Source organism: Lolium rigidum, chromosome 1 (genome assembly GCF_022539505.1).
Source record: "Lolium rigidum isolate FL_2022 chromosome 1, APGP_CSIRO_Lrig_0.1, whole genome shotgun sequence".
NCBI lineage: Eukaryota > Viridiplantae > Streptophyta > Magnoliopsida > Poales > Poaceae > Lolium > Lolium rigidum.
In genome coordinates, this window is record NC_061508.1 from 146,727,388 (window position 1) to 146,752,656 (window position 25,269).

General features: G+C 44.4%; 1 protein-coding gene across 1 annotated transcript; it reads left to right on the top strand.

Moving 5' to 3' along the window:
- The first annotated feature begins 5,819 nt into the window (after positions 1-5,819).
- On the top strand, positions 5,820-6,773 carry LOC124682542 (2-hydroxy-palmitic acid dioxygenase MPO1-like). The gene is made up of 3 exons (XM_047217202.1): positions 5,820-6,243; positions 6,323-6,391; positions 6,522-6,773. Exons 1-3 carry the CDS (start codon positions 5,860-5,862, stop codon positions 6,636-6,638), a joined length of 570 nt encoding a protein of 189 aa, XP_047073158.1. The 5' UTR covers positions 5,820-5,859; the 3' UTR covers positions 6,639-6,773.
- Positions 6,774-25,269: the final 18,496 nt, after the last annotated feature.

The window sequence follows — 25,269 nt, forward strand, 5'->3', positions numbered from 1 at the left end:
GTTAAGGCTTACAAATATTCTTTGGACTCCCCTTGTGTCGAATCAATAAATTGGGTTTTACTTCCCTCGAAGACTGTTGCGATCCCCTATACTTGTGGGTCATCACACGGCCGCATGAGTTTCAAAGATAGCTTTGAGCTCACAGACTAGCTCACAGGGGTTGTGGTTTTCAAAACACTTTTGAAGCTCTGCCTCTAGGCCATACAAGATGGCACACTGAACATGGGAGTAGTGAATCTTTCGAGTCTGGTAAACATTCTTTACCTCCTCGGTAGCAGTCAAGGAAGGTGGGGGACCTAGCGGTGCATCGAGCACATATTGCAGTTGTCCAGCAGTGAGGACAATCCTCACATGACGGATCCAATCCGTGAAGTTGCTTACATTGTTCTTAAGTTTCTCTTTCTCTAGGAATTGATTAAAACTGATGGTGGGGGCCGCCATGATCTACAACATAGTTTCAAAAAGTTTAGACTAAGTTTATGATAAATTGAGTTCATTTTAATTTTTAAATTAACTAGGTGAACTCCCACTCAAAACAACATCCCTCAGATTGTTTTAGTGATTACACGAACCAAATCCACTACACCAAGTCCGATCTTCACGAGAGAAGATGTAGTTTCAAAGGCGAACATTCAAAATGTTCATCATATCATTCATATGACTCATGCTTTACCTTTCAGTATGCCGTGTTCCGAGACCATGTCTGTACATGCTAGGCTCGTCAAGTCTAACCTTAGTTTCCGCATGTGCAAATCTGGCTTGCACTCATTGTATGCACATGTAGAGTCTATAACACCCAATAATCACGAGATGCTTCGAAATGACAAGTCTTAGCAACAGTGCATACTAAGGATGAACACTTTATTATCTTAATATTTAGTGAGAGGGATCATCTTATAATGCTACTGCCGCGATCTAAGCAAAATAAGTTGCATAAAGGATTAACACACATGCAATTCATAATATGTGATATGATATGGCCTTTCTTCTTGTGCTTTTGATCTCCATCTCCAAAGCACGGACATGATCTCCATCATCACCAGCATGGCGTCAAGGTCAGTGGCGCCGCTTCATGGTTGTCCATCACTAATAGCAACTATAACAACTACTTGAAATAAATCTATTACATGTTGAATAGACACGCAGGTCTTAACAAAATTAAAGACAACCATTAGGCTCCTGCCGGTTACCATAATACAATAGTGAACATCTCATACATCAAATATAGTCACCATCACATAGCCATATCACATCACATGCCCCTGCAAAAACAAGTTAGACACCTCTTAAAAGTGTTTGCATATTTTACGTGGTTTGGGGCTTTCGAGTAAGATCCAATCTACCTACAAACAAGAACCACAATGGTGGAACCAGTGTTCTCGATTGAAAGAGTAAATTGCATCTCAACTATGGAGGGAGAGACAGACACCCGCAAAGCCACTTATGCAATACAAGTTGCATGTCAAGCGTGGAACAAGTCTCATGAACGTGGTCATGTAATATTAGCGCATGCCGCTTCATCCCACCATCCCGCAAGACGCAAAGTACACATAACAAAAGAAACAAAAGCAACACCGCCCACAAACTCACTGTGTTCTACTCGTGCAACAAATCTATGCATAAACACGGCTCTGATACCACTGATGGGTTCGTTGCATGGAAAACGAAAAAATTCTACCGCGAATAAGAACAAATCCAAGATCCAATCTAAGAGAAGGCAAGATCTAATCTATGAAGATCGAAACAATGAGAAAGAATAGATACTAACCCTTGTAGATCCAAAGCCTAAACGAGATCAGATCTCGTGGTTGATGTAGACGATCGTTCCGGTGATGCAATCCGGCATCACTTCCATACTCGGTCGCACGTACGGTGTCGATGTAGTCCTTCCTCTCCCCGTTACAGCGGGTAGCGAAGGTGTGGTAGATCTCCTTGCAATCCCAGTAGCACGACGGCGTGGTAGTGGTGGTGGAGGAGAAAACCTGCAGGGCTTCGCCAAGCCGGAGCAAGTGTATGGTGGAGGAGAGAGGGGGCGGCCAGAGCTAGGGTTTCAGGGTGGGGTGCGCCCCTGCCCCTCCCCGCTTTATATACGGGGGAGGTCAGTTGGGGTGGCCCCCCCACGCCCCATCTCCATCTAGGGCCGGCGGCCAAAGAGGGAGGAGATTTCTTCCCCCCCCCCAAGTTGATCCCCCCTAGTGGGTTGGACGGCTGGGCCTTGAGGGGCATGTGCCCCTGGCCCATTAGGGCTAGGCTGCACCCCCTCAGCCCATGTTGGACCTCCTAGGGTCGTGGGCCCACTGGTGGACCCCCAGAACCTTCTAGAACCTTACTAGTCTTCCACCGGAAAAATCTCGAACTTTTTCGAACCCCAGAAATCAACTTCCCTTACATGAATATTATTCTCCGGACCATTCCAGACCTCCTCATGATGTCCTGGATCCCATCCGAGACTCCGAACAACATTCGGTCTCCATCTCATATTCCGAAGCTACTATACAACATCGAACCTTAAGCGTGTCACCCTACGGTTCGTGAACATGCGGACATGATCGAGACTCCTCTCCGATCAATAACCAATAGCAGGACCTGGAGATCCATAATGGCTCCCACACATTCAGCGATAACTCAGTGATCGATTAACATACGATACCGATTCCTTTTGTCACACGATACTTTACTTGTCCGAGGTTTGATCATTGGTATCTCCATACCTAGTTCAACCTCGTTACCGACAAGCACTCTTTACTCGTACCATGGTATGTCATCTCTTGTGACCTTGTCACATGCTTGCAAGTTAATTAGATGACATTCCACCGATAGGGTTCAGATCATATCTATCCGTCATCAGGATGGAGAAATCCCACTCTTGATCCATATGCCTCAACTCATACTTTCCAAATACTTAATCCCATATTTATAACCATCCATTTACGCAGTGGTGTTTGATGTAATCAAATTAAGTATCCATCTGACATAAGTATTTACATGATCTCATGGTCAAAGGACTAGGTAACTATGTATCGAAAGTCTATAGCAAGATGAACTTAATGACTTGATCTTATGCTACGCTTATTATGGGTGTGTCCATTATATAATTCACTCAATGACATAACCTTCTTATTAACAACATCCAATGTTCATGATCAGGAAACTATGATCATCTATTAATCAACAAGCTAGTTTAACAAGAGACTTACTAGGGACTCTTTTCTGTTTACATAACACACAAGTATTGATGTTTCCGGTTAATACAATTATTATAGCATGGGATGCAAAAATTTATCATAAACACAAAGATATAATAGTAATCACTTTATTATTGCCTCTTGCGCATATGTCCAACAGAAGTACTTATAAAAAACTCATATTTAGGGCCGCTTGAAATAGTTTTCATCCCAGTTGTTTCTCACCACAAAGTTGCATTCGATATGTTTATCTCTATCGGGCCAACGGCTTACAATTCACCTATAACAACACTATCACATATGTTCTATGTTTCACTGAACTCACATATCAGTAATAAAATTGCATTCCATCATTTTATTCAATTCTCAAATGAAACATCAAGTAAATGTACATATCAATTTATAAATTCCAATATAGTATTAATTATATAATAATATGTCGAATTTCATGTTACAAAGGTGTCATATAGAAACTTTCTCGCTTTCTTAGCTACTCTACCATCATTTGTCCTCTTTTCTTCCCAACACATCTACCGTTTTCCTAGCATGGTGGAAACATCATTACAATGAGTACGTCATCCCATCACTCCAAGGGCTTGGATCGATGAAATATGCTTGTGTAGTTGTGTTGTAGACAAGGTGACCCATTTTATGGGTTCCTAAAAGTCTCTACGTTACACTCTCGGTCTCCTATTGCATTATTATGAGAAATGTCAGAAGGCAGCAGCGGTTAAGTAAAGTATTTTTTGTGTGTTTCTTTAAGAAACTCAAACTTACCAATACAATAGGTAAAATTTAAAGTAGTTAAGTACAAAATAAGTAGTGTCCACATGAAAAACTTTAAGAAGGTTATATATAACGCCTTATATCCAAACCAGCTATTAATCATACTAGAGGATACCCCATGCGCTTGCAGCGGGAATTTTGAGAAAATAATTTGCAAAGATGATAACTGTATATTATATCTATATAATAGAAAATATTGCATGGTCCTTTTGTACAATGAGAATAAATGTTCAATACAACAAAAAGAAATTGTGACCAATAACAATAAATCTCTTTGTCCGTAGTTATTAGACTATAAAAGAAATGTTCCATCGTGCCATCAAGGATATTTAAATGTTCACATAATTTGTTATGGTCCAAATGTTTTCTTCGATAAAGTGAGCAAATGCACCCTAGAGTTAAAGCGGATTTCCTAATAACAAGGTTGCAAACAACTAGCAAGAAATGAACATTGGAACTATAGCCTTACAGGCTAAGATTTGATCCTCAGCTATTTATTAACATGCATTCGCTACTACAACAAAAATCTTAACGAGTATTACTTCTGTTCTAAAATAAATATCGCCACTTTTTCTAGATATAAATATATCTTTACACATTTTAGCATGTAGCTATATCTAAATTTAGAGAGAAGAAATTGCGACATATTAATTTAAAAGTGAGGAGTATAATCCATGCCAAGACATCACCCAATTTCAAACAATCAATTGATACAGGGAAATGTGAACGTCTTAGTTTAGTGAAAGAAAAGAATACGATCTCGCACCGCCCACTTTCCTTTCCCCTCTGTTCACATTAGATCAGTCCCGTACACTGCCTTAGGCCAAGACACGTCAGTGTTAATTACGGCTGCTAACGGTCACGAGCAGATGCAGCCATGAATGCTAATGAAGCGTCAGGTGCAAAGCTTTTCCGTGGACGTCTTAAACTATTTAGACCGATTGCAACGTCGCCGACGTGTGTTTACACGGATTCACACGAGAATTGTAGAAACTTGGGGTATTTCGGGGATTATTTCAGTATGGATTTTTTAAAACTTTTTTATTTTCAAAAATTTCACCAATAATCATCAATAGCAGCATAAACAGACTTAAAAGTAATAAAATTATAATAAATAGATTTTTGAACTACCTAGCGAAAATACAGAAACTAGAGCGAGTCGAAGGTGCATCGGTGTCATCGCCCCTCCATCACTAGAGCATGTAAAGCTTGTTGTAATAGAGTTTATTATTGTAGATAAACGAGAAGTCATCATACTAAGGCACCAGAGCAACAACCATCGTTAATGATGACAATCGTATGTCGGAAGAGACTAACCTAAAACCACATCAACGAACACAAAAAACGACTTGATCCTAGGAGATCCGCCAGACACACAACTTCACGAGTCTCCGCCAGCCCTAGACACACCACTAGAGCAAGGATAAGGTGAAAAAGACCTTATTCTGACTTTCAGATGTAATCGCCGCCAACCATCCCGAAAAAGAAACTAAAAAACAATCTAAATCCACCCGCCAACCAGAAGGCATAGTATCATGTTACGGTTTAGCGTCGAGAAGGGTCTGCGTGACAGATATTTTTCTAATTAGTTGTACTCCCTTCATTCCAAAAAGAAACTGCTTAACTTTATCTGAATACGAAGGAAATATTAAAAGGGGTAAACAACTACTACATGGAACTTTATGACTAGCGTACACCTTATGATCAAAACATCAGTTTTGAAATTAGATGATTATCTTTTGAAACTCACATTATGGTGAAAGCAGCCCTGTCGTGTCGAGTTTATATCGGCAGCACTTTTGGTGCTTAATAAAAGGTCTCGGCCTCACTGATGCTGTGTGTGTGTCCCTAGATCGTTGGTTCAGTTGGAAGTTGGAGGTCGTCGTCCATGGAGGTCAAGAGGATGCCGCGCGGCGTCCTGGACCTGGAGGCGCAATTCGCCTTCTTCCGGTCGCAGCACCGCCACCCGGTAAACGCCGCCGCGCACGCGCTGCTCGCCGGCCCCATCCTCTTCACCAACCTCCTCATCCTGCACTTCCTGCCCCTGCCTTCCCCGCTCGACCCGGCCCTCGCCCTCTCCCTCGCCTACGCCGCCGCCTACCTCCTCGTCGACCGCCGCGCCGGGGCCCTCGCCGCGCTACTCTTCCTCGCCGCCTGGGCCGCCAGCCGCACCCTCGCCGCCCGCCTCGGCTTCGCGCTCTCCTGGAAGGTCGTGCTGGCCACGCAGCTCTTCTGCTGGACCTGGCAGTTCCTCGGCCATGGCCTCTTCGAGGTAACTTTCGATCTGTTTTCTGCATCTCCGCAAGTTCTTGGCAAGTGGCAACCAACCTAGCTGCTCGCTGAATCTGCAGAAGAAAGGGCCAACGGTGAGCGAACTTCCTGAGGTGTTCTTGATGGAGCCATTCCTCATCTTGCTGCAGGTAAACACCAATCAATTCTTGAATCTTAGTCAAGCATATCATTGCTCATAATTGACTAGGAATTGAATCGGCATAGAGTTGGTAACAGTACTTACTCCGTAGCATATGCTGGCTCTTCTTCTCTGCACAGATACTGAACAAGCTGTTTGGCTATGAGCCATACCCTGGATTCAGCAAGAACGTGGACAGGAAGATGGCCGCCGATCTCAGGGAGAGTAGAGAACTCGAGCAGAGGAAGATCAGCTGATCAGATTTGTTCGGTCGATGGGAGCGATGCCTGGATTCTTGTATAAGTAGCAAACTATGCCTACGTTTGTGATGTCTATGCATGTTTTTTTTAGATATGCCTTGTCTAATAAAGTGAACAACGAAACTTTCTGAACTCGACGATGCTTTTCCGTTGATTTTCTGCCAGTCGCCAAAAAGACATGCTTACAGATTTTACCAGCTGAATAGTCTGCTAGGCAATTCGTCGAACACCCCGGGAGCAACCTGAGCTTCAAAAACGGCTGTGGGAATGGGGGAGAAAGCGCATCCACCAAGAAAATCTTCTCACGGTAGTACTAGCTTAATAACTCCAGACTCTGGGTCATGCCATGTACACGGTGGTCTTGTAGCCTTTTCTTCCGGATTCTTTTTAACCTCCAGGTAACCCATTGTTTCAGATATGAAATCCGTTGATTTTACCGGATCATAACCTTTATCATCATGGGTCCATCTATTTCTAGAGTCTCATATTACTGACATGATCAAGACAAACTTTTCCCGTTCTCCATTGTTGAAAGATGATCACAAAGAACATCCACCGCCCAGCTCCTAGGATGCAACCTTGGAAGGTTCAAATGCAGAACCTCCCGTGCAGCCACCCAAAAGAGTTGGGCATGTCCACACTCGATCAATGCATGATACAAAGACTCTGATGCTGATTTACAAACCGAGCACCTACTTTCAACTATGACATGCCGCTTGGTGGGAGTTGCGTAATTAGGCAAAATGCTTCCGACAACTCGTCACCAAAAAACTTGTGTCCTCGGTAAAACATCGAGCTTCCATAGCTTCTTCCACTTCTCGTCATTCCTCATATTTGAGTGGCCAACTTCATTAGTTTCAGCCGCCACCGTTTTTCTCTTTAGGTCTAACTATGCTTGATAAGCCAAGCGTACAGAATAAACTCCAAATATATCGTGATGCCACCGTAGCTAGCCAGTCCTCCCCAAGGCTTCTTAATGGGATTTGTAAGATCAAGTCTACGTCGAGAGCAGGGAAGGTTGCCCGTACCAACTGCGCACGCCATTTGTGTTGAAGAGGGTCAATGAACTCCTCCACTTGATCGACACCCAAATCAACCAATCTACCTATAGGCCTCCTCGCACAAGCTCCTGGTATCCATCGGTCATTCAAAATCGAAACTCTAGTTCTATCTCAAACCCTCTTAATGAGTTCCGTTTCAAGAGCTTGTTGTCTCGCTAAAATAGCTCGCCAAGTTCGCGACACTGTTTTTGGCGAATTTACCGTCATAAAATCACTATTTGGATAATATCTACTCCTAAGTACTTGGAGCATATAAAGAGTGTGGTTGAGTGAGTAGCCTCCATCCTTGCTTTCCCAACAAGGCCAGATTGAACAATTCTAGGTCTGGGAAACCCAAACCTCCAGTACACTTGGTTCTTGCATGGCCTTCATATCAATACATCACTCCACCAAAATCTAGCAATGAGGGAGATAATTTTCTGACAAGAACCTTTTGGTAGCTAGAAACAGCTCATGTTAAAAGTCGGTATAGCCTGTAGAACCGCCTTAATCATGACTTCTCTCCCAGCATAAGGCGCCAACTTATCCCATCGCATGATCTTACTCCGTATGCAGTCAGATATGTAATCAAAATCCTCATTAGTGAGGCGTCTAACCGCAGTTGGCAGACCCAAATACTTCTCACTGAAAGTCACCACCGCTATATCCAGATCTTGCTTCACAATTATTCTGGTATCCTCAAGAATTCCAGAGCTGAAGAAGACTGAACTTTTTCTCCGTTCACCATTTGCCCCGATGCCTCATTATACATTTGTAGGATAGTAATAGTATTGAGACGTGCTGCATTACGGACATATGCATTAATAAAAATGAGGCTATCCTCAGCAAATAACAAGTGAGTGATCCATGTTGCTGATGGCTGTTGGAGTTAACCTTGTTGCATACATATTTAGTATCATCTTTATCTTTGATTGCATCATGTCATGTGTTTAGTTGCTGGGTTAATTAAGTGCATGTAGTAATGGCAGAGGAGCAGACTAGCAAGAGAGTACAGCACTAGTGATAGAGAGAGTGCGGTTCAGTGGCTAGTTTAGTACTTGCATGCACGTGAATTAGCCAAGTATTTGTTAGTAGGAGTCAGCTGCACGCAGGGATCAAAATGGCCGAGTCGCGTGGCCGTTAGACGAGCTTCAGCTGTGTTAGTGCTGAACGTGTGTGCGTGGAGTAAGAATCGGATCAAGCTGTTGTGTGGCTTGACCGTGTGTTGCATGGATTAGTGGGTGCGTATTAGCTGGGTTGGACCGGCTATTTAAGCCCTTGTAATCACCGTTATCTTTACTAAGTTGAGGGAAAGAAAAGGAGGCAGAAGTGTGTTGCCTGAACCTGCGTGAGTCATCTTCAACCTCTAGCCAAAACTATCAATGGCACACTCTAATCCAACGATCAACAAAACCCCCTGTGTAATTATTCAGAAGGGCTGTCAACCATTCCGCAAGGTATGGAGAAACCAGATCTCCTTGTTGGATGCCTCGGGTAGGAAGGATGCGTGGCAACAATTCTCCATTTACCTTGACCGAGAACCTAACAGAATTACATAAGAGGATCTATCGCTTGCTCAGACATTAACTTGCTTGCTCAGGGATTAGTCAATGTCTCGCAAATCTTGCGAGGGCAGAGGAGAGTTTGGCCCGGTTCAGACCCTGATGTTGTTATCCAGGAGCTTCAACTTGAGCTGTCTGTAATTCTTACTTCATAATAAAGATCTATTTTTACCCGCAAAAGAAACTTGCTTGCTCGATGCTCGCTAGTTCATTGCCGAGGTGGGACCATGGCCCGTGGGACTGCACAACTCAAGTTCAATGGCTGTTTGTGTATGAACTGCAACTTTGTAGACCGTGGGCTGCAATACACTGGGCCGGTCTATTCTATCTCTGAGAAATATAACCTGTCTCGAGTAGAGATTTCTTTTGCTCACAGGCTCTAGTGGTCCCTTTAAAAAAATGTAAATCGTGTTTCCAAGTTTTAAAAAATATATGAAAATAAATCTAGATGTAGGCAGTGAGGTTTCCCACAAATGTGCAAAATATCAATTTAAAATGACAAAGTGTGAATCTGTAGTGAACAATGCACATTTTCAAATCTCCAAAAAAGTATCAGATTTTGTTATTTTTTGTGTGGCCCATAATTTAAAAAAATCTGCATTGCGAGGAAATTTGGTAGGGAAGTGGGGCATAAAGTGTTTATCTGTGACAAGAAAAGGCCATTAAGACTATAAGAGCCCTGAGAGAAAAAAATGGAAAAAGAGTGCCTTTTATTCTCCCCCAAAAAGGCGATCAAGTTTGAGAAGGAGATAGATAAATTTGCATGCTTCTAGGATATATCATTGACAATGTCCAAACTATTTCAATTTTGTTTGAACTCAAAAATAAGATTTTTTATATTTTAATATAGACGGGTCACTCGTGCTCGGGAGCCAAAGAGACTTTTCGTGGTCTTACCACCTTACTGATTTGTGTGTTACGGTTCAATCACCTTTTTTGTGTGTATGTACGAAAGAATTTTTCTTCCAATATAATTATTTCTCTATTAAGGATGGATCTCAGATAAGGTTTTGGGAAGATAAGTGGTTAGGTAATGCCACTCTTCGCGAACAATATCCAGCATTGTACAATATTGTCCGTCACAAATCTGATACTCTTGCAAGGGTGATGCAAAATTCACCACCGGAGGTGACATTCAGACGTGATCTTGTTGGTCCCAAGCTAGCATCTTGGAATGCTTTACTTCGGCGGCTAGAGATGGTCTAGTTATCGCAAGAATCTGATGAGATACGTTGGAGTCTTAAAGAGAGTGAAAAGTTCTCTGTGGATTCTATGTACAATGCTATGATTCAATCTAGCACGCTAGTTGATATAATAAAAAAATTGAATGAAGATACCATTAAAAAAATTGGTCTATGAAAATACCATTATTGCTAGGAGAACCTTGCGAAGCGTAATTGGCAAGGAAGTAAAAAAAGTGTATTTTTGTCATCATGACGAGACTATTAACCACCTTTTCTTCCGGTGCCAATTTGCAAGATCTATATGGTACGTAACCCAAATAAGTTCTACGACCTTTATCCCTCTCGTAGCATTGTGAATATTTTTGGCAACTGACTTAATGGGGTGGATCTTAGGTTTAAAACTTTTATTATAGTGGGAGCGATTGCCATTATTGGTCGATATGGCTATGTAGAAATGAGAAGGTTTTTCTGATAAAAATTCTTCCTTGCTACAGGTTATTTACCGGTGCACCGCTTTGCTCTATTCGTGGTTTTTGCTTCAGCGCGAAGAATCGAGACCTATTTATGGAGGTATCTACGCGATTAGAAATGTGGCGAGGGATATTTTTTTCCAACATGGATAGGAGCGTAATCTGCGGATTGAGATTCCTTTGTCTTAGACGTTCATACATGCCTTGGTTTTATTCAGTCTTTTTTGCTTCTCTTTTTACGTGGAGCGAATTCCAGTTTTTACCCCTAGTTTAACATTTTGACAATAATTACCTCATTTAGCAATTTTTCTTCCTAATTACCCTATTTAGTAAAACTTGTGCCAAATTTTACCTCTTCTAATTTTTTATGAGCGTTTCGATAATTGGTTCCCGATTCTAAGGTACACCTTAGCATGCCATATTACGGTTTTTATGTTCTTTTGTTTCGCGCAGAAACCACCATGAACGAGCTCAACCTTTTTTTATTGATCCAGCTTGATCGCATATCGCACACTTAATCCATCCGAAATCCTAGTACTACGTCAAATTGAACACCACTCATAATCCCTTGATTTTTTAAGCAAAATCCTTTTAATCGGCTCTTATTCAAACCACAGCTAGCAGCATTATCGTTCTACCATGCCTAACCGGCACTGCAAGTTCTTCTTGTACTGCAGATTATAGAAACACCAACCACAGAACCGATGTTCGCGCAAAAGCTGCCTATTGCCGGTATTGAGAAAAACACTTAAGCCTCATGACCTGGTGTTGTCCTGGTTGCGGACTTTGATTCGAACACTTGTAGGCCAAAATCTTCTACCACAATTGATCAAAATAATCATGGCCGATTCATCTACTCTGAATCCAACTATTCAAGTAAACCTAACCAACTGTGAGAGAAATGAAAGGGGGCACACAAGAGAAGAGAGAAGTTTTTGTCCGCTAGCAAAATTTTACAGGGGGTAAAAGTTGGCATAACTTTTGCTAAATGGGGTAACTGAAATGAAAACTTGCTAAATGGGGTAATTTCGTCAAAAATGTGAAATTAGGGAGTAAAAACTAGAATTTACTCTTTTACGTGTGGTTGGTGTGTGGCTGTGTGCATCTTGGATATGTAGAGGTCGAATGTAAGGAAAATGCAACGGAGGCCGAGCTACATGTAGCCCTTTATTTACAAAATTTTGAAAATCACAATTTTAAGTTTCAAAAAAACAGGAAAAAAAATCCTGGATATAGACAATTATGAAATCTACAAAGGTGCAAAGTCTCAGTGTGAAATTCTTTGTATTGTAGACTACACAGAAATGAAAAAAAAATGACAAGTTCCATAGTTTTGAAATGTGCACTATTCACTATTCTCAGATCCACACATTTGTCATTTTTGTGTAGCCTAAAGTACTAAGAATTTCACATTGAGATTTTGCATGTTTGTAGATTCCATCATTGGCTACATCAATGATTTTTTATCAGAATTTTTTGAATCTTAAAAATATGATTTCTGAATTTTTGAAAATAAAGAGCTACATGTAGCTCGACCTCCATTTGTCCACTCTCTGCTTAAATTCTTAAGTAATAAAACGCTTTTTATCGAAAAACGAGGTTACAGCTTGCCATATTGTTACACCCACTACCTTTTGCGTATGTATTAATCATTATTTTTACGTCAGTGATGATACTGTTACTTATATTATAGTATTATGTTTAGTGTATTTGTAAAGTACACATGCACAAATCTCCAACAGAGGCGAACCATTGAGATCGACTGCAGATGTCCACTTGTGGAATTTGCGTGTTTGATGATATGGGTCATTTATGATTATTACTGTATTTGATCTGAGCATCATACTATTATTTTTACGATTATTACTACTACAATTTTATCAATGGATGCTAACTTGTGTATAGCAGCCATCTCATCACAAACCTGATAATACACACACCCACGACATCGGGCAGCTGATTGATTGTTCCTCTTTGATGGTCCAATAGATCTCTAAAATGATGAGGTAGCGGCTTTTCCCAAAACCGTTACTGATGGTAACAATAAAAGAAAAAGAAGAAGAAGAAAAGTATGCTTTTGTAGCATTATGATCCTGTCTTTCGTGTGTATGTTCTGTGGTGTTTCTTGAGGACCCGTTCAAAAGGACAAACAGTGCATGAGGACAGGAGCTGCTCGCAGAGGCTTGCACGAAAGAACCATTCACACTTAAGAAAGTACTCCGTATGTCCAGCATGTGGTAAAAGTTCAGAAATAATAACCGCGTTTTACCTACAGGATGCTTATACTAGCCACGACCATTAAATCTTGTGTCGCTGACAGTGTGTTGAAATAGTTTAGGCAAATCATGGGACAACTCTTCATGCAGGTCATGCACGCCGGAGGGTTCCATGGCCGCCGCCCTCTGAGTCAAGATGGCATCCATCATCCAAGCCCAGGCAGCCCGATGCAGCTGCACTCTCCTCTCGCGGCACAGGCTGGTTCGATGGCACGGTTCAGTACACACTATGCTCTACAGGCTCAGACATTGCTGAGAGACTTGCCATGCCAGCACCCCCCCCCTCCGTCCCGACCCCTCCCCAACCCCTCCTCTCCAGACCCCTCCCCAACCCTAACCGCCGCCGCCGCCGTCGGTAGCGCCGCCGGGGCAAAGACCCTGGGGCGTGGCGGCGGCGGGGGCCTCTCCTCGCCGACGTGGGGGACGGCGGACGGGCTCTCCCCTCCTCGACGCACGCGGCGGCGGCCGGCGCGGATGGTGATGGGCGGCGGCGGCTCTAGCGCTGCGGTCCTCCCCTTCCCCTCCCGTAGGCTTCCACCCGCAGCACACCGGCAGGGGATGGTGGTGGGCGGCGGCCAGGCCCTCGGTCTGTGCCATGCCCTCCCCCGCCTCTCGTCGGTGCGTGGAGGCGATCTCGGGCTTCTTCCGCGTCACGAGGGCGCCCGGGGCAGCAGCCTTGGGTTCGACGGAGGAGGTGGCTCTCTTCTAAGCCGGAGAGGGTCGGCCTGCGGTTGGTGGTGGTGGATCTTTTGATCTATCACCGCGATCCGGCGGCGAGATGGAGGGGAATGGAAAGCCGACGATGGTGTCGCCGGTGGAGGGTTGGATTGGCCAGCTCGGGATGGTCGCCGACGTGGGGGTCCGACCTGTATAAAGGCGGCGGTCCTAGGGTCTCTCTTGCGTGAAGAGGAGGACCTACCGAAGGCCTGGACTCGTGATCTGGTCGGGGGGTTGAGTTCCGGAAGGCTCCGCCGGCGAATGTAACAGTGCTTTGCCTGGAGTTTGCTGGATCGGAGGTATTCGGTCGTGCGCACCCATGCTTTTATTCCGACCGATTGGTTCTGGAGGGAGCGGCGCGAAGCTCTTTTTCTGTGTTGACATCAAGTGACTATGGATCCATGATGAAAGTCGGAAGAAGAGAATTTCATGAAGGCCGGAGGGGAGGACTAGCTAAGGGAGGTTCAAGTCTTCGCGCTGTTGAGAGACTTGCTTGGTGTTCCGGGCTTCACAAGCAGCGGTATGCAAGTGGGGGCGACAACACAGGTGAAGTGTAGAGTCCTACCTTTCAGGGTGAAAACTCAAGGTCTGGCCTTAACTGGTTGTGCCTGGCAATGGCCTTGGTGGAGGCATTGTTTTGAGAGCGGGGACTATCTTCAGGTGAAAACCTAAGATCTTTGATCGGGCGACGACGGTGTTTGAGCACTGTTCCCTTTTTGGAGGCGTCATTTTTTGGAGAGTCTGTAATTCAAGTGTTGTCTTGGCGGTGGATGTATTGCTGTTGTTAGGCCCGAGATACTGTAGCGGGACTTTTGTTTCTTAGTCTTCTTTTCCTTTTTTTGGCTGTGTGCATCCGTAGTGCCATTAGGGTGGTGCGTTGTTGCAGAGGATGGGTTTTTTTTTTCGAAATGGGGTATATCCCCAGCCTCTGCATCAATCGATGCACACAGCTCTCTTTATTACCCAAAGTATCAAAATATCAAGTATCAAAGTTTTACAACTCAAAGATCATACAACGTGTACACATAAACTAGCCAACGAAACAGTATAGTGACACGTTTATGCATCTTGAAGTCGTTTAGTAGGTCGCCAACCAGCCTGGCTGTAAATAGCCTGTGCCACCGCTTCCAGTCGGCGGCATCCAGCATGCATAGGCTCTCGTTGCGCCTCCGGTAGTAAGAGAGACCAGTCGTGGATCCAGTGTGATACCATACGGATAACCTGTAAAAAATTAACATTTGTATTCCTGTTAAAGACAATGTCATTACGGCTATTCCATATAGCCCACATCAACGCGCTAAAACCAATTCTAATTCTAACTTTAGCCGTCTTACCCACCCCATTTAACCAGTTCCCGAACATGTTTGTGACATTAGTCGGTGGGGGTATATTAAAGGTAAACTGAATAACTCTCCAAATAAGCTTTGCGAAGGGACAATCAAAAAACAAATGGTTTATTGATTCCGATGAATCACAGAACACACATTTCTTACAACCATTCCAATTTCGGCGAGCTAAATTATCTTTGGTGAGGATAACTTTTTTATGAAGAAACCACATAAAAATCCGAACTTTTAGTGGTATCTTAAGCTTCCAAATATATTTACGAAGAAAAATCGTATGACCGTTCATATAGTCCGCGTACATTGACTTAACCGAAAAAGATCCAGAAGTTGTTAACCTCCACACCAAGGCATCCTTCTCGTCGGACAAGGAAATAAACATAAGTCGTTGGACCAAATCGATCCAAGCAGCCCACTTATTTCCTGTCAAAGACCTTCTAAATTCTAAATTCAAAGGTCTATTTGTGAGAACTTCAGCGACTAAAGCGTTCTTTCGTCTGACGATATTATATAACGAAGGATACTGACTCGCGAGAGGAGCATCTCCCAGCCAAGTGTCTTCCCAGAAGCGTACTTGCTGGCCATTACCTACTGAAAAAGTACTCCGTGAAAAGAAATCGTCTTTCACTCCATGAGTCCTTTCCAAAATGGAGAGTCGGATAGTTTCGCAGTCACTTGTGACAAGGTCTTGGTTTTAAGATATTTGTTATATAATAGTTCCTGCCAAACTCCTTGTTCGGTAAGGAGTTTATATAGTCACTTGCTTAACAAGCATCTATTTTTTAATTCCAAGACTTCCACCCCTAGCCCTCCCTGCTCCTTGGGCCTACAAATAATGTTCCATTTGGTCAATCTATATTTTCGTTTTAGCTGATCGTTCTGCCAGAAAAAACGAGACCGATAGAAATCTAATCTTTTTTTTACCCCTTTAGGTATTTCAAAAAAAGATAGCATAAACATCGGTAAACTTGATAGTACAGAGTTTATCAAAACAAGCCTATCTCCGTATGAAAGAAGCTTACTTTGCCAACATCCCAGTTTTCGCTCAAAGCGAGTTTCGACAGGATTCCATTCCTTGTTCAAAATCCGTCTATGATGAATTGGTATACCGAGATATTTGAGCGGAAGTGACCCAGCTTCACAACCAAAGATCTGTGTATACTGATCTTCCACCTCTTTGGCTTTACCAAAACAAAAAATTTCACTTTTGTGAAAGTTTATTTTTAGCCCAGACAATTGCTCAAAGATACAAAGTATTAACTTCATGTTTACTGCCTTCTCTAGGTCATGTTCCATGAATAAAATTGTATCATCAGCGTACTGTAGCAATGAAACTCCTCCCTCGACAAGGTGAGGTATAAGTCCCCCTACTTGGCCATCGTCTTTCGCTCGGGCGATTAAAATGGCCAACATGTCTGCGACTAAATTAAAAAGGAGCGGAGACAGGGGATCGCCTTGTCTCAGCCCTTTCATAGTTTGGAAATAATGACCAATGTCGTCATTAACCCTTATTCCCACGGACCCTCCCTCAACAAAATTGCTTATTAATTGACACCATTTTTGGGAGAATCCTTTCATTCGCAAAGTTTGCTGAAGAAAAGACCGATCATAGGCCTTTTCAAAATCAATCTTAAAAAGCACACCATCCAGTTTCTTCCGATGAAGTTCATGGACTGTTTCATGTAATACTACAACTCCTTCTAAAATATGCCTCCCTGGCATAAACGCTGTCTGGGTAGGTTTTATTACTTTCGGTGCAATAGTCGTAATTCTATTAGTGCCTACTTTCGTAAAGATCTTAAAGCTAACATTGAGTAGGCATATGGGTCTGTACTGTTGAATTTGTATTGCATTATCTTTTTTCGGTATCAATGTAATAATACCAAAATTTAACTTGTAAAGCGGCAACTCGCCTTGTTGCAACTGTACAAACAACTTCATAAGGTCCATTTTAGTTACCTCCCAGAAATATTGATAAAATTCAGCTGGGAAACCATCTGGTTCCGGTGCTTTATTATGTTCCATATCCATAACCGCATCTAGCACTTCCTTCTCGGTGAAGGTTGCGGTTAGGATAATATTCTCCTCTGGCGTTACTCTAGGAATATCTACCACTAAATCCTCACGCATAGTAAAATTATTTTTGGCCGGCGCCCCAAACAACTTCTTATAGTAATCGGAAATGTAGATTTTCAGATTCTCCTCACCAATGATTGTCCCTTCGTCTTGTTCTAACTGGAAAATTCGCTTTTTTCTATATTTACCATTAGCCATCAGATGAAAATACTTCGTGTTATTTCCTCCTTCTTGGATAAATTTTACTTTTGCACGTTGAACCCATTTTGACTCCTCATCCCGTCTCAGTTTTCCAATCTTTTCATTTGCATGTCTTAGCAACTCACGATCTGTTGCATCAAGAGGTGATGACTCAGCTTTAATATCAAGATCATCAATGATTTTAGTAAGTCTATCTCTTTCTTTTTTATAAACTCCACTTTTATTCTTTGCCCATCCACGAAGGAAACGACGCAGATGTCTAATCTTTTTTTGCCAAGTATCAATAGGGCTGAGACCGTTTGTCACAGACCCCCATTCAGATTTAACCAAATCAAAAAAACCTTCTTCCCTTAGCCAGGAAAGTTCAAAAGAAAACAAAGTATTATTTCCCGAATGAGCTTGCTCCCCTGAATCAAGTAAAAGCGGTGTGTGATCCGACCCCGTACGAGTTAGTGCACGCACAGAGGCTAAGGGATATTTTTGTTCCCATTCTACACTGGCTAACACACGGTCTAGCTTCTCGTAAGTGGGAATTTGACGACGACTCGCCCAAGTGAACTGTCGTCCTGACATGATCAACTCATGCAAATTAAGTGAGTCTATAATAGCATTGAAAATAAATGGCCACTTTGCATTATAGTTTCCTGTACTTTTCTCCATTGGGCTACGAAGAATATTGAAGTCACCACCAATAATCATGGGTGTTCCTGGACTATCACAAATTCTAACTAATTCGGCCAAGAACGCTGATTTTTGAGCCTCCTGAGCTGCCCCGTAGACAGCCACAAAGGACCACTCAAAACCATCTTTTTTTGTTCTCAAATTTACCCGCACAAGGAAGTCACCGTAATCGACATCCTTAACTAGAAGTGTTTCAGCGTTAACACCAACTAAAATACCGCCAGACCTCCCATGTGAAGGTAAACAGAACCATATGAAATCCTTACCAGCCGATAAATTTTTAAGAAAAGAAGCCGAGAACTTCGTCCTTCCCGTTTCTAAAATAGCGACTATATCTAGATGTTCTTCCCTAATACTTTCATGAATAACCGAATGTTTACAAGTATCTCTAATACCTCCACTATTCCAAATAAAGGCTTTCATTTTAAGAATCAAAAGTTCTTATTTTCCGAATCCTCGAACTTCTACGTACTGCCAGTTTTTCAACTACCACTTTTTTAGTAGCCCTAGTCCCTCTCTTGGCTACTCCCTTCTTAGGCAGCACCGAAGAAGCATGGCATTTCTGGTCCGTATGACCATTATCCATATCTATCGTGTTCTCCTCAGTAAGGTCTTCGCAAAGACCAGAGAGTTTAGAAACAAGCAAGCTATGTGGATTATCTTCCTCTACGCTATTCTTTTTATCTAGAATAACCAAATCTCTCTGTTTTTCCAAAGCCTTAATATTTCTAACCGATACTAAGGCATGCTCAGGTGACTTTCCAAGAGAAACCCCTAATCTGCTAGCTCTATGTATGATTGTACTATCTGGAATCTCTAAAATAGAAAGTTTAGGATCAGAGGTGGAACCTGGAGTCTGATGTCTCTGCGTTAAAAGCATAGCCCTTTCCAACTGTGATTGATCTGCATTCGGTTGCGCTTGTAAACGCCCACTGGTTCGGATCCCAGAAGTCGAATTCTCCGGGATGCCCCCATAAGCAACAATATCTTCATAAGAGTATTGAACAGGACTCGGAGAGAAGTTCTTTGCCAACAAGTTCAGACCCCCGCATGGTGTCTTAATTCTCGGCGCAGAATCCTGCAAATATGTTTGAAATTTATTGGTAATAACACTTGAAACCAAAATAGAGTCTTGTAATGGTGGAAACTCATCATACTCGAGTACCTGAGGTATACGCGAGATGGATGAAATGTGCTTCCTCCCCTCAGGTTCCACTCTAGGGGAACACCCATCCGGTCCATCTGCCTTGGCAGAAAAAACACGAAAAAGGTTTGGCGCGGCAGCCGTTGCCATCGCGCCAAGAGTTCCAGTCACGGCAGAAGGAGGTGCCGAAGAAGCTGCTGCAGTAGCCGTTGCCACCGCGTTCTCAATTCTTACTGCAGCAGGAGAAGGTGTCGAAAAAGATGCCGCGGCAGCCGCTGCCACCGCATTGTGTGTTCGTGTCGCAGAAGAAGAAAGCGGCGAAAACGCTGCCGCTGCAGCTGTCTCGCCCGAAATTGCTGCCACTGCAGCGGTCGCACCCAACCCGAGCTGACTGTTGGGATTCGACAACCTGGGTAGTGTATCTGCTTCAGCATCATCAAAAACCAGAGAGCACTCCTTCTCCCCTGACGATGGAGAGATGAAAATTCTTCTGCCTGAAACTTGGGTTGGTGTTGATCTTTAAAAATGGGGAGAATTTCACTTCCCGGCCTCTGCACCAACCATGCACACAGCCATTTGACATGAGTACTAAGATTTTTAATCTTGGTTAAGATTAAAGCATAGTCCTCAAGATAAATTGCGTGAGTACTAGGTCTAGCCTGGGCCTCAAGTATAAATAGGAACCTAAATTCGCGTCCATGAGGATTTGAACTCAGATGCTGGGTTTGTACATCCACTTCCCCAACCAGTTGAGCTAGGCTCACTTCCATTGATATTAATATATTCCCTTTATCCAAAAATGCCAGCACCCCCATCTCCTCCAATCAACTGGGCCGAGTTACCAGTCACAGCGCAGCCGCTGGGCGAAGCCCAAACATCGCACCAGCACCTATGGCGGAGCTGGGAGCTTTCTTCCCGGCGTCGCCGCAACACCTGAAGTCGCCGCTCCACCGTTCGCCCGAAAACCAAACTCCAGACCTGTGGGCCGCATTCTTCGGCGAGCATTTTGGCGATCATGCCCCCAGCCACAACTCGATTCAAGAGTGGAACAAAGCCTGGGTGGAGGAGCCTGTGTCACGGCCCCTGCAAAGCTATGACCAGATGCAGCTGGGGTCGCTGCATGCCCAGCAAACGCTGGGTGGAAGCTTCGTTGGACTAGGAGGTCACGATCAGCACCAGCTATGGGGTGGCCAGACAGAAGAGGAGCTGCAAGTCACGCCTGTGAAGCCAATCTATGAAGCCCAAGACGCTACTGAGATGCTGCGACCAAGCTCTCATGGCTGGCAGTTGCAGGACATCTTTGCAACCCCCTCTACAGTACCAGCGTCGCAACTGTCGGAATCTTCCGACGAGGTTGATGATGAGGCCTTGTACGAGCTAACTCTCAAGTCCAATGCACTCCGCGCCTTACGGAATGCGAACCTATGTGGCCCGGGGATGGTTGATGAGGTTACTAAGAGGGTCGAAAAGCTCCAGGTCAATCCCAAGTCATCGTTCATGAGCAAGATCATTGGGATGTTGTCACCGTCTTTGCTTGGCTTTCCCACAAACAGCAAGCCAAGGAGGAAGAAGGCCGGGCCTAGAAATCTTCTGTGCATGGACACCGCGATCAGAAGGAGCGAGAGGCCGGCAACTCGATCGGCCTCACTTATGACCTCACTCCGCGCTCAAGCGAGTGGTTGCAAACAGCTGGGGCTGATTCGCCATGAAGACGAGTTCAATGATGATGTCTTGACCCGGTACCTGCGCCTATTCCAAGATCCTTTGTCGCACAACAACCTCTATGGCCTCGCCATGCTTGCGGAAACATCGGATCGGCCGGGCTTCGTGTTGTCTCAGGACGACTTGACGGAGATGCTACGGGAGACGCCGACAGCGTTCTAAGCTGTTGCTGCCTTGAGTCGTTTAGTGTCAATTGATTGCACAACCTCACCTGATAACCGCTCCACTAGCTAGCTGCTTTTGTTGTATGCATGTTTGCCACTGCGTGGCCTTACCGTCTGACTGTCATTCTGTGTTCTGCCTAGCTCAGCTGTTGTGGGGCTCCGCCTTTACCTGTAGCCGGCGTGGCCTTGCTCTGCTAAAAAACTGTAGTAGGTTGTGGTTCCGTGTCTGTTCCCGGCAACGCTGGCGTCTAAGCTATTCATGTCGACTTTGTTTCCATGTTATCAAAACTTAAGCTGCTCAATTGGAATGTAAGGGGGTTAAACGACCGTGCTAGGCGGGCCGTAGTTAAAGACCTTGTGTTCAGCTCGAGATGCTCCATCTTGTCTGTCCAAGAACCCAAACTTGGACCTTTGACTGATGCTGACAAAGCTGACCTTGTGGGGCAAACGCTCAAGGGCTTCGCAGAATTACCTGCGGATGGCACGAGAGGGGGGGTTCTGTTGTTCTGGTGCCAGGATCGATTCCATGCCACAAACACAACTGTTGGAGATTTCTCCATCACGGTCACACTACTGGACAAAGAATGTGGGCAAACATGGAATCTTACATCTGTGTACAGCCCAACCGACGACGTGCGCAAGCTAAGCTTCCTCAATGAGCTGGTGGCCGTTCATGCCCAAATCACTGGTCCATGGCTGGTGATAGGGGACTTCAACCTAATTCTAAATGATAGAGACAAAAACAAGCCAAGAGTCAATAGGAATTGGATGCGTCGTTTCAAAGTGGCGTTAGACTCAAGCTACCTCCGCGAAATCAAGCTTGTTGGTCGACGCTTCACCTGGAGCAATGAACAAGTCAATCCAACTCTCGTGCGTCTCGACAGAGCATTCTGCAACTCGGACTGGGATGACTTGCACCCGGCTGCTAAGCTTCTCCCACAGTCCTCCTCCATGTCGAACCACTGCCCTCTTCTTCTGGTTCAGGACCTAGTCTTCAAAAGACCCCCACGCTTTCGATTCGAGAGTTGTTGGCCCCTATTACAGGGATATAACGAGGTGGTCCAACAATCTTGGAATGAGCCTTGTGCCCTCACCAATCCGTTTGCGGTGCTGGATTGCAAGCTAAAACGACTGGCCAAGGCACTTGTCTCCTGGGCGAAAAACTATATTGGGGACATCAAGAAACAGATGCTGGTGGGGCAGGAGATCATCCTTAGACTTGACTTGGCCCAAGAGAGCAGGCGGCTTACAATTGAGGAGAGAGAGAGCTTCGTTCTACTCTTAAAGCAAGGGCGGTGGGTCTCGCGGTCATCAATAGAGTCAAAATGAGGCAAAGGGCAAGAATCAAATGGCTAAAACTTCGCGACGCAAATACGAAATTCTTTCATTCTCGTGCAACGCACAGAAAACAGAAAAACACAATTCAGTCTCTCCACTCCAATGATGGGATTGCCACATCCCCGGTGGAAATTGAAGAAGTAATTTTCAAACACATGGTCAACATTGTTGGTACAGATGTGCCATGCTCTGAGCGTTTTGAGTGGAGCCACCTTGGGCTACCTGTGCCTGATCTGTCACAGCTTGACTCCCCTTTTACCATGGAGGAGCTAAAGAATGTAGTCTTTGATATGCCTGCGGATAAGGCGCCAGGGCCGGATTGGTTTTTTCAGAACCTCTTGGAATGTGATCAAGGTTGATTTGCTGCAAGCACTCCACAAGTTCCATGATCTTAATGACCTGTCCTTTGACTGCCTCAACACCGCATACTATGTCCTGCTACCCAAAAAGGAGGACCCATCGCAGATCACAGATTACCGCCCGATTAGTCTGATCCACGCTTTTGCGAAGCTAGTCTCCAAAATCCTTGCCATGAGACTGCAACCACGGATGGATGAGCTGGTCTCGCAATGCCAAAGTACTTTCATCAGCGGTAGGAGCATTCAAGACAACTTCCTTTACGTGCAGAATCTTGCAAAGCATTACCATCAGTCCAAGACTCCATCCTTGCTGCTGAAGCTGGACATCGCCAAAGCGTTCGACATCGTGTCGTGGACCTACATGTTGGATATGCTCGAGGCCCGCGGATTTCCTCTGCGATGGAGGAATTAGATTGCCATGCTTTTCAGATCAGCTTCTTCCAGGGTGCTAATCAATGGGGTACCTGGACGAATAATTGAGCATTGTAGGGGGCTACGGCAGGGCGACTCCCTCTCTCCTTTCCTCTTTGATTTAGCAATGGAACCCATGCACTGCCTGCTGAAACTAGCAACGGAGGCAAGAGTCCTAACCAAGCTCAAAGGGAAGAAATGCACCTTCAAAGCTTCATTATATGCCGATGACGTCGCGCTGTTTTTGACCCCCTCTGAACACGACATTGCGGGAATAGGCGCTATTTTGGCAGGCTTTGGGAGGGCAACGGGACTGATAACTAACTTGTCCAAAAGTTCCATCACTCCAATCTGCTGCAGTCCGACGCAGGTTCATAACTTGGCCAATGACATCGGCATCCAAGTCAAACCCTTCCCTTGCACTTACTTGGGGATGCCTCTCTCGGTTAAAAAAACTAACTAAGGCGGATTGGCAAGCACTACTCGACAAGGTGGATAGATACCTCGCTACTTGGAAGGCAAGGATGATGAGTTTTGCGGGCCGTTTGGAGATGCTCAACTCAGTCCTCTCCTCGTTGCCAGTTTACCTAATGACGGTCAACGAGATGCCTGCTTGGGTTCGGGTGGAATTTGACCGCCGTCGGTGTGCTTGGCTTTGGGCGGGGAACGTCACATGCAGCGGTGCAAAATGCAAAGTGAGTTGGAAACAGGTTTGCAAGCCCAAAGCTTTGGGCGGGCCGGGAGTACATTGTATCAAATCTTTCGGCACTGCTTTGCGGATTAGATGGTTGTGGCAGAAATAGAAGAAACCCAACAAGCCTTGGACCCACTTGAAGATTCCGTCGACTAAAAGAGAGCGGGATCTGTTCGCGGCCGCAACAAGAATAACCATTGGTAATGGGGAGAAGGCAACCTTCTGGACGGACAGATGGTTATTTGACCAGATCCCAACCGACATTGCTCCTGACATTTTCAAAATTTCTATCCGGAAGAACAGGACAATAAAGGAGGCTTTGTCTAATGAAAAATGGTTGATCGATCTGAGGCACCACCTTGATGTTTAGCATCTTCCACAGCTCCTTAAGTTACCAGAAATGGTCGAGAGGGTGCAGCTAACAGAAGAGCCGGATGACATCACTTGGAGATTTGGTAACAAGACCTTCTACACGACGCGGTCAGCATACGTGCTACAATTTCTGGGGACTACTAGAATAGACTACTCCAAGATAATTTGGAAGGGGTGGGCGCCCGCAAGGTGCAAGTTCTTCATCTGGACCTTAATGCTCAACAGGGTGCTAACGACTGACAAACTACTTCCGCGACGATGGGACAATGAGTACTTCTGCCCACTCTGTCGGAGAAACCTCGAAACAGCAAGCCACCTGTTCACGGAGTTCACCTTCAGTAATAAAGTGTGGGCGGCTATGGCGGAACACTTCAGCTTGGAGGCCCTCAATCCCTCTGGTTGGATCGGCAAGGATCTATCCATCCAACAATGATACAAGGAGATGGTTGGAAATCAGCCCAAAGCACAAAGAAAAATGATTTTACTGGCGGCCAACCTAATCTGTTAGGAACTGTGGAAGGAGAGGAATAGAAAAATCTTTGATAAAAAAGAGTTTCATGTGCTTGCATTCATGTCAAAAATCAAAGATGGGGCAAATGTATGGAGGTTGGCAGGTGTGCCGCTGCCTCTAGTTGAGCAGGCTGGTGGAACCCCCTTCGACCCGGGTTAATCCCCTTGTATACCTCTTTTTTACAGGAAGGTCTTTCTTTTGGCCTTCTTAACCCTTGTATAAACTTTCTCCACTATTGCAATGAAAAGTAAACGCACATGATTACCTGAAGCCAGTGTCAACATCCAATATTGTAATTAGGTTAGATGGTCACAACTCAGCACAAATCACGGCACAGTAGTTAAACTGACGGCACCACAGTTA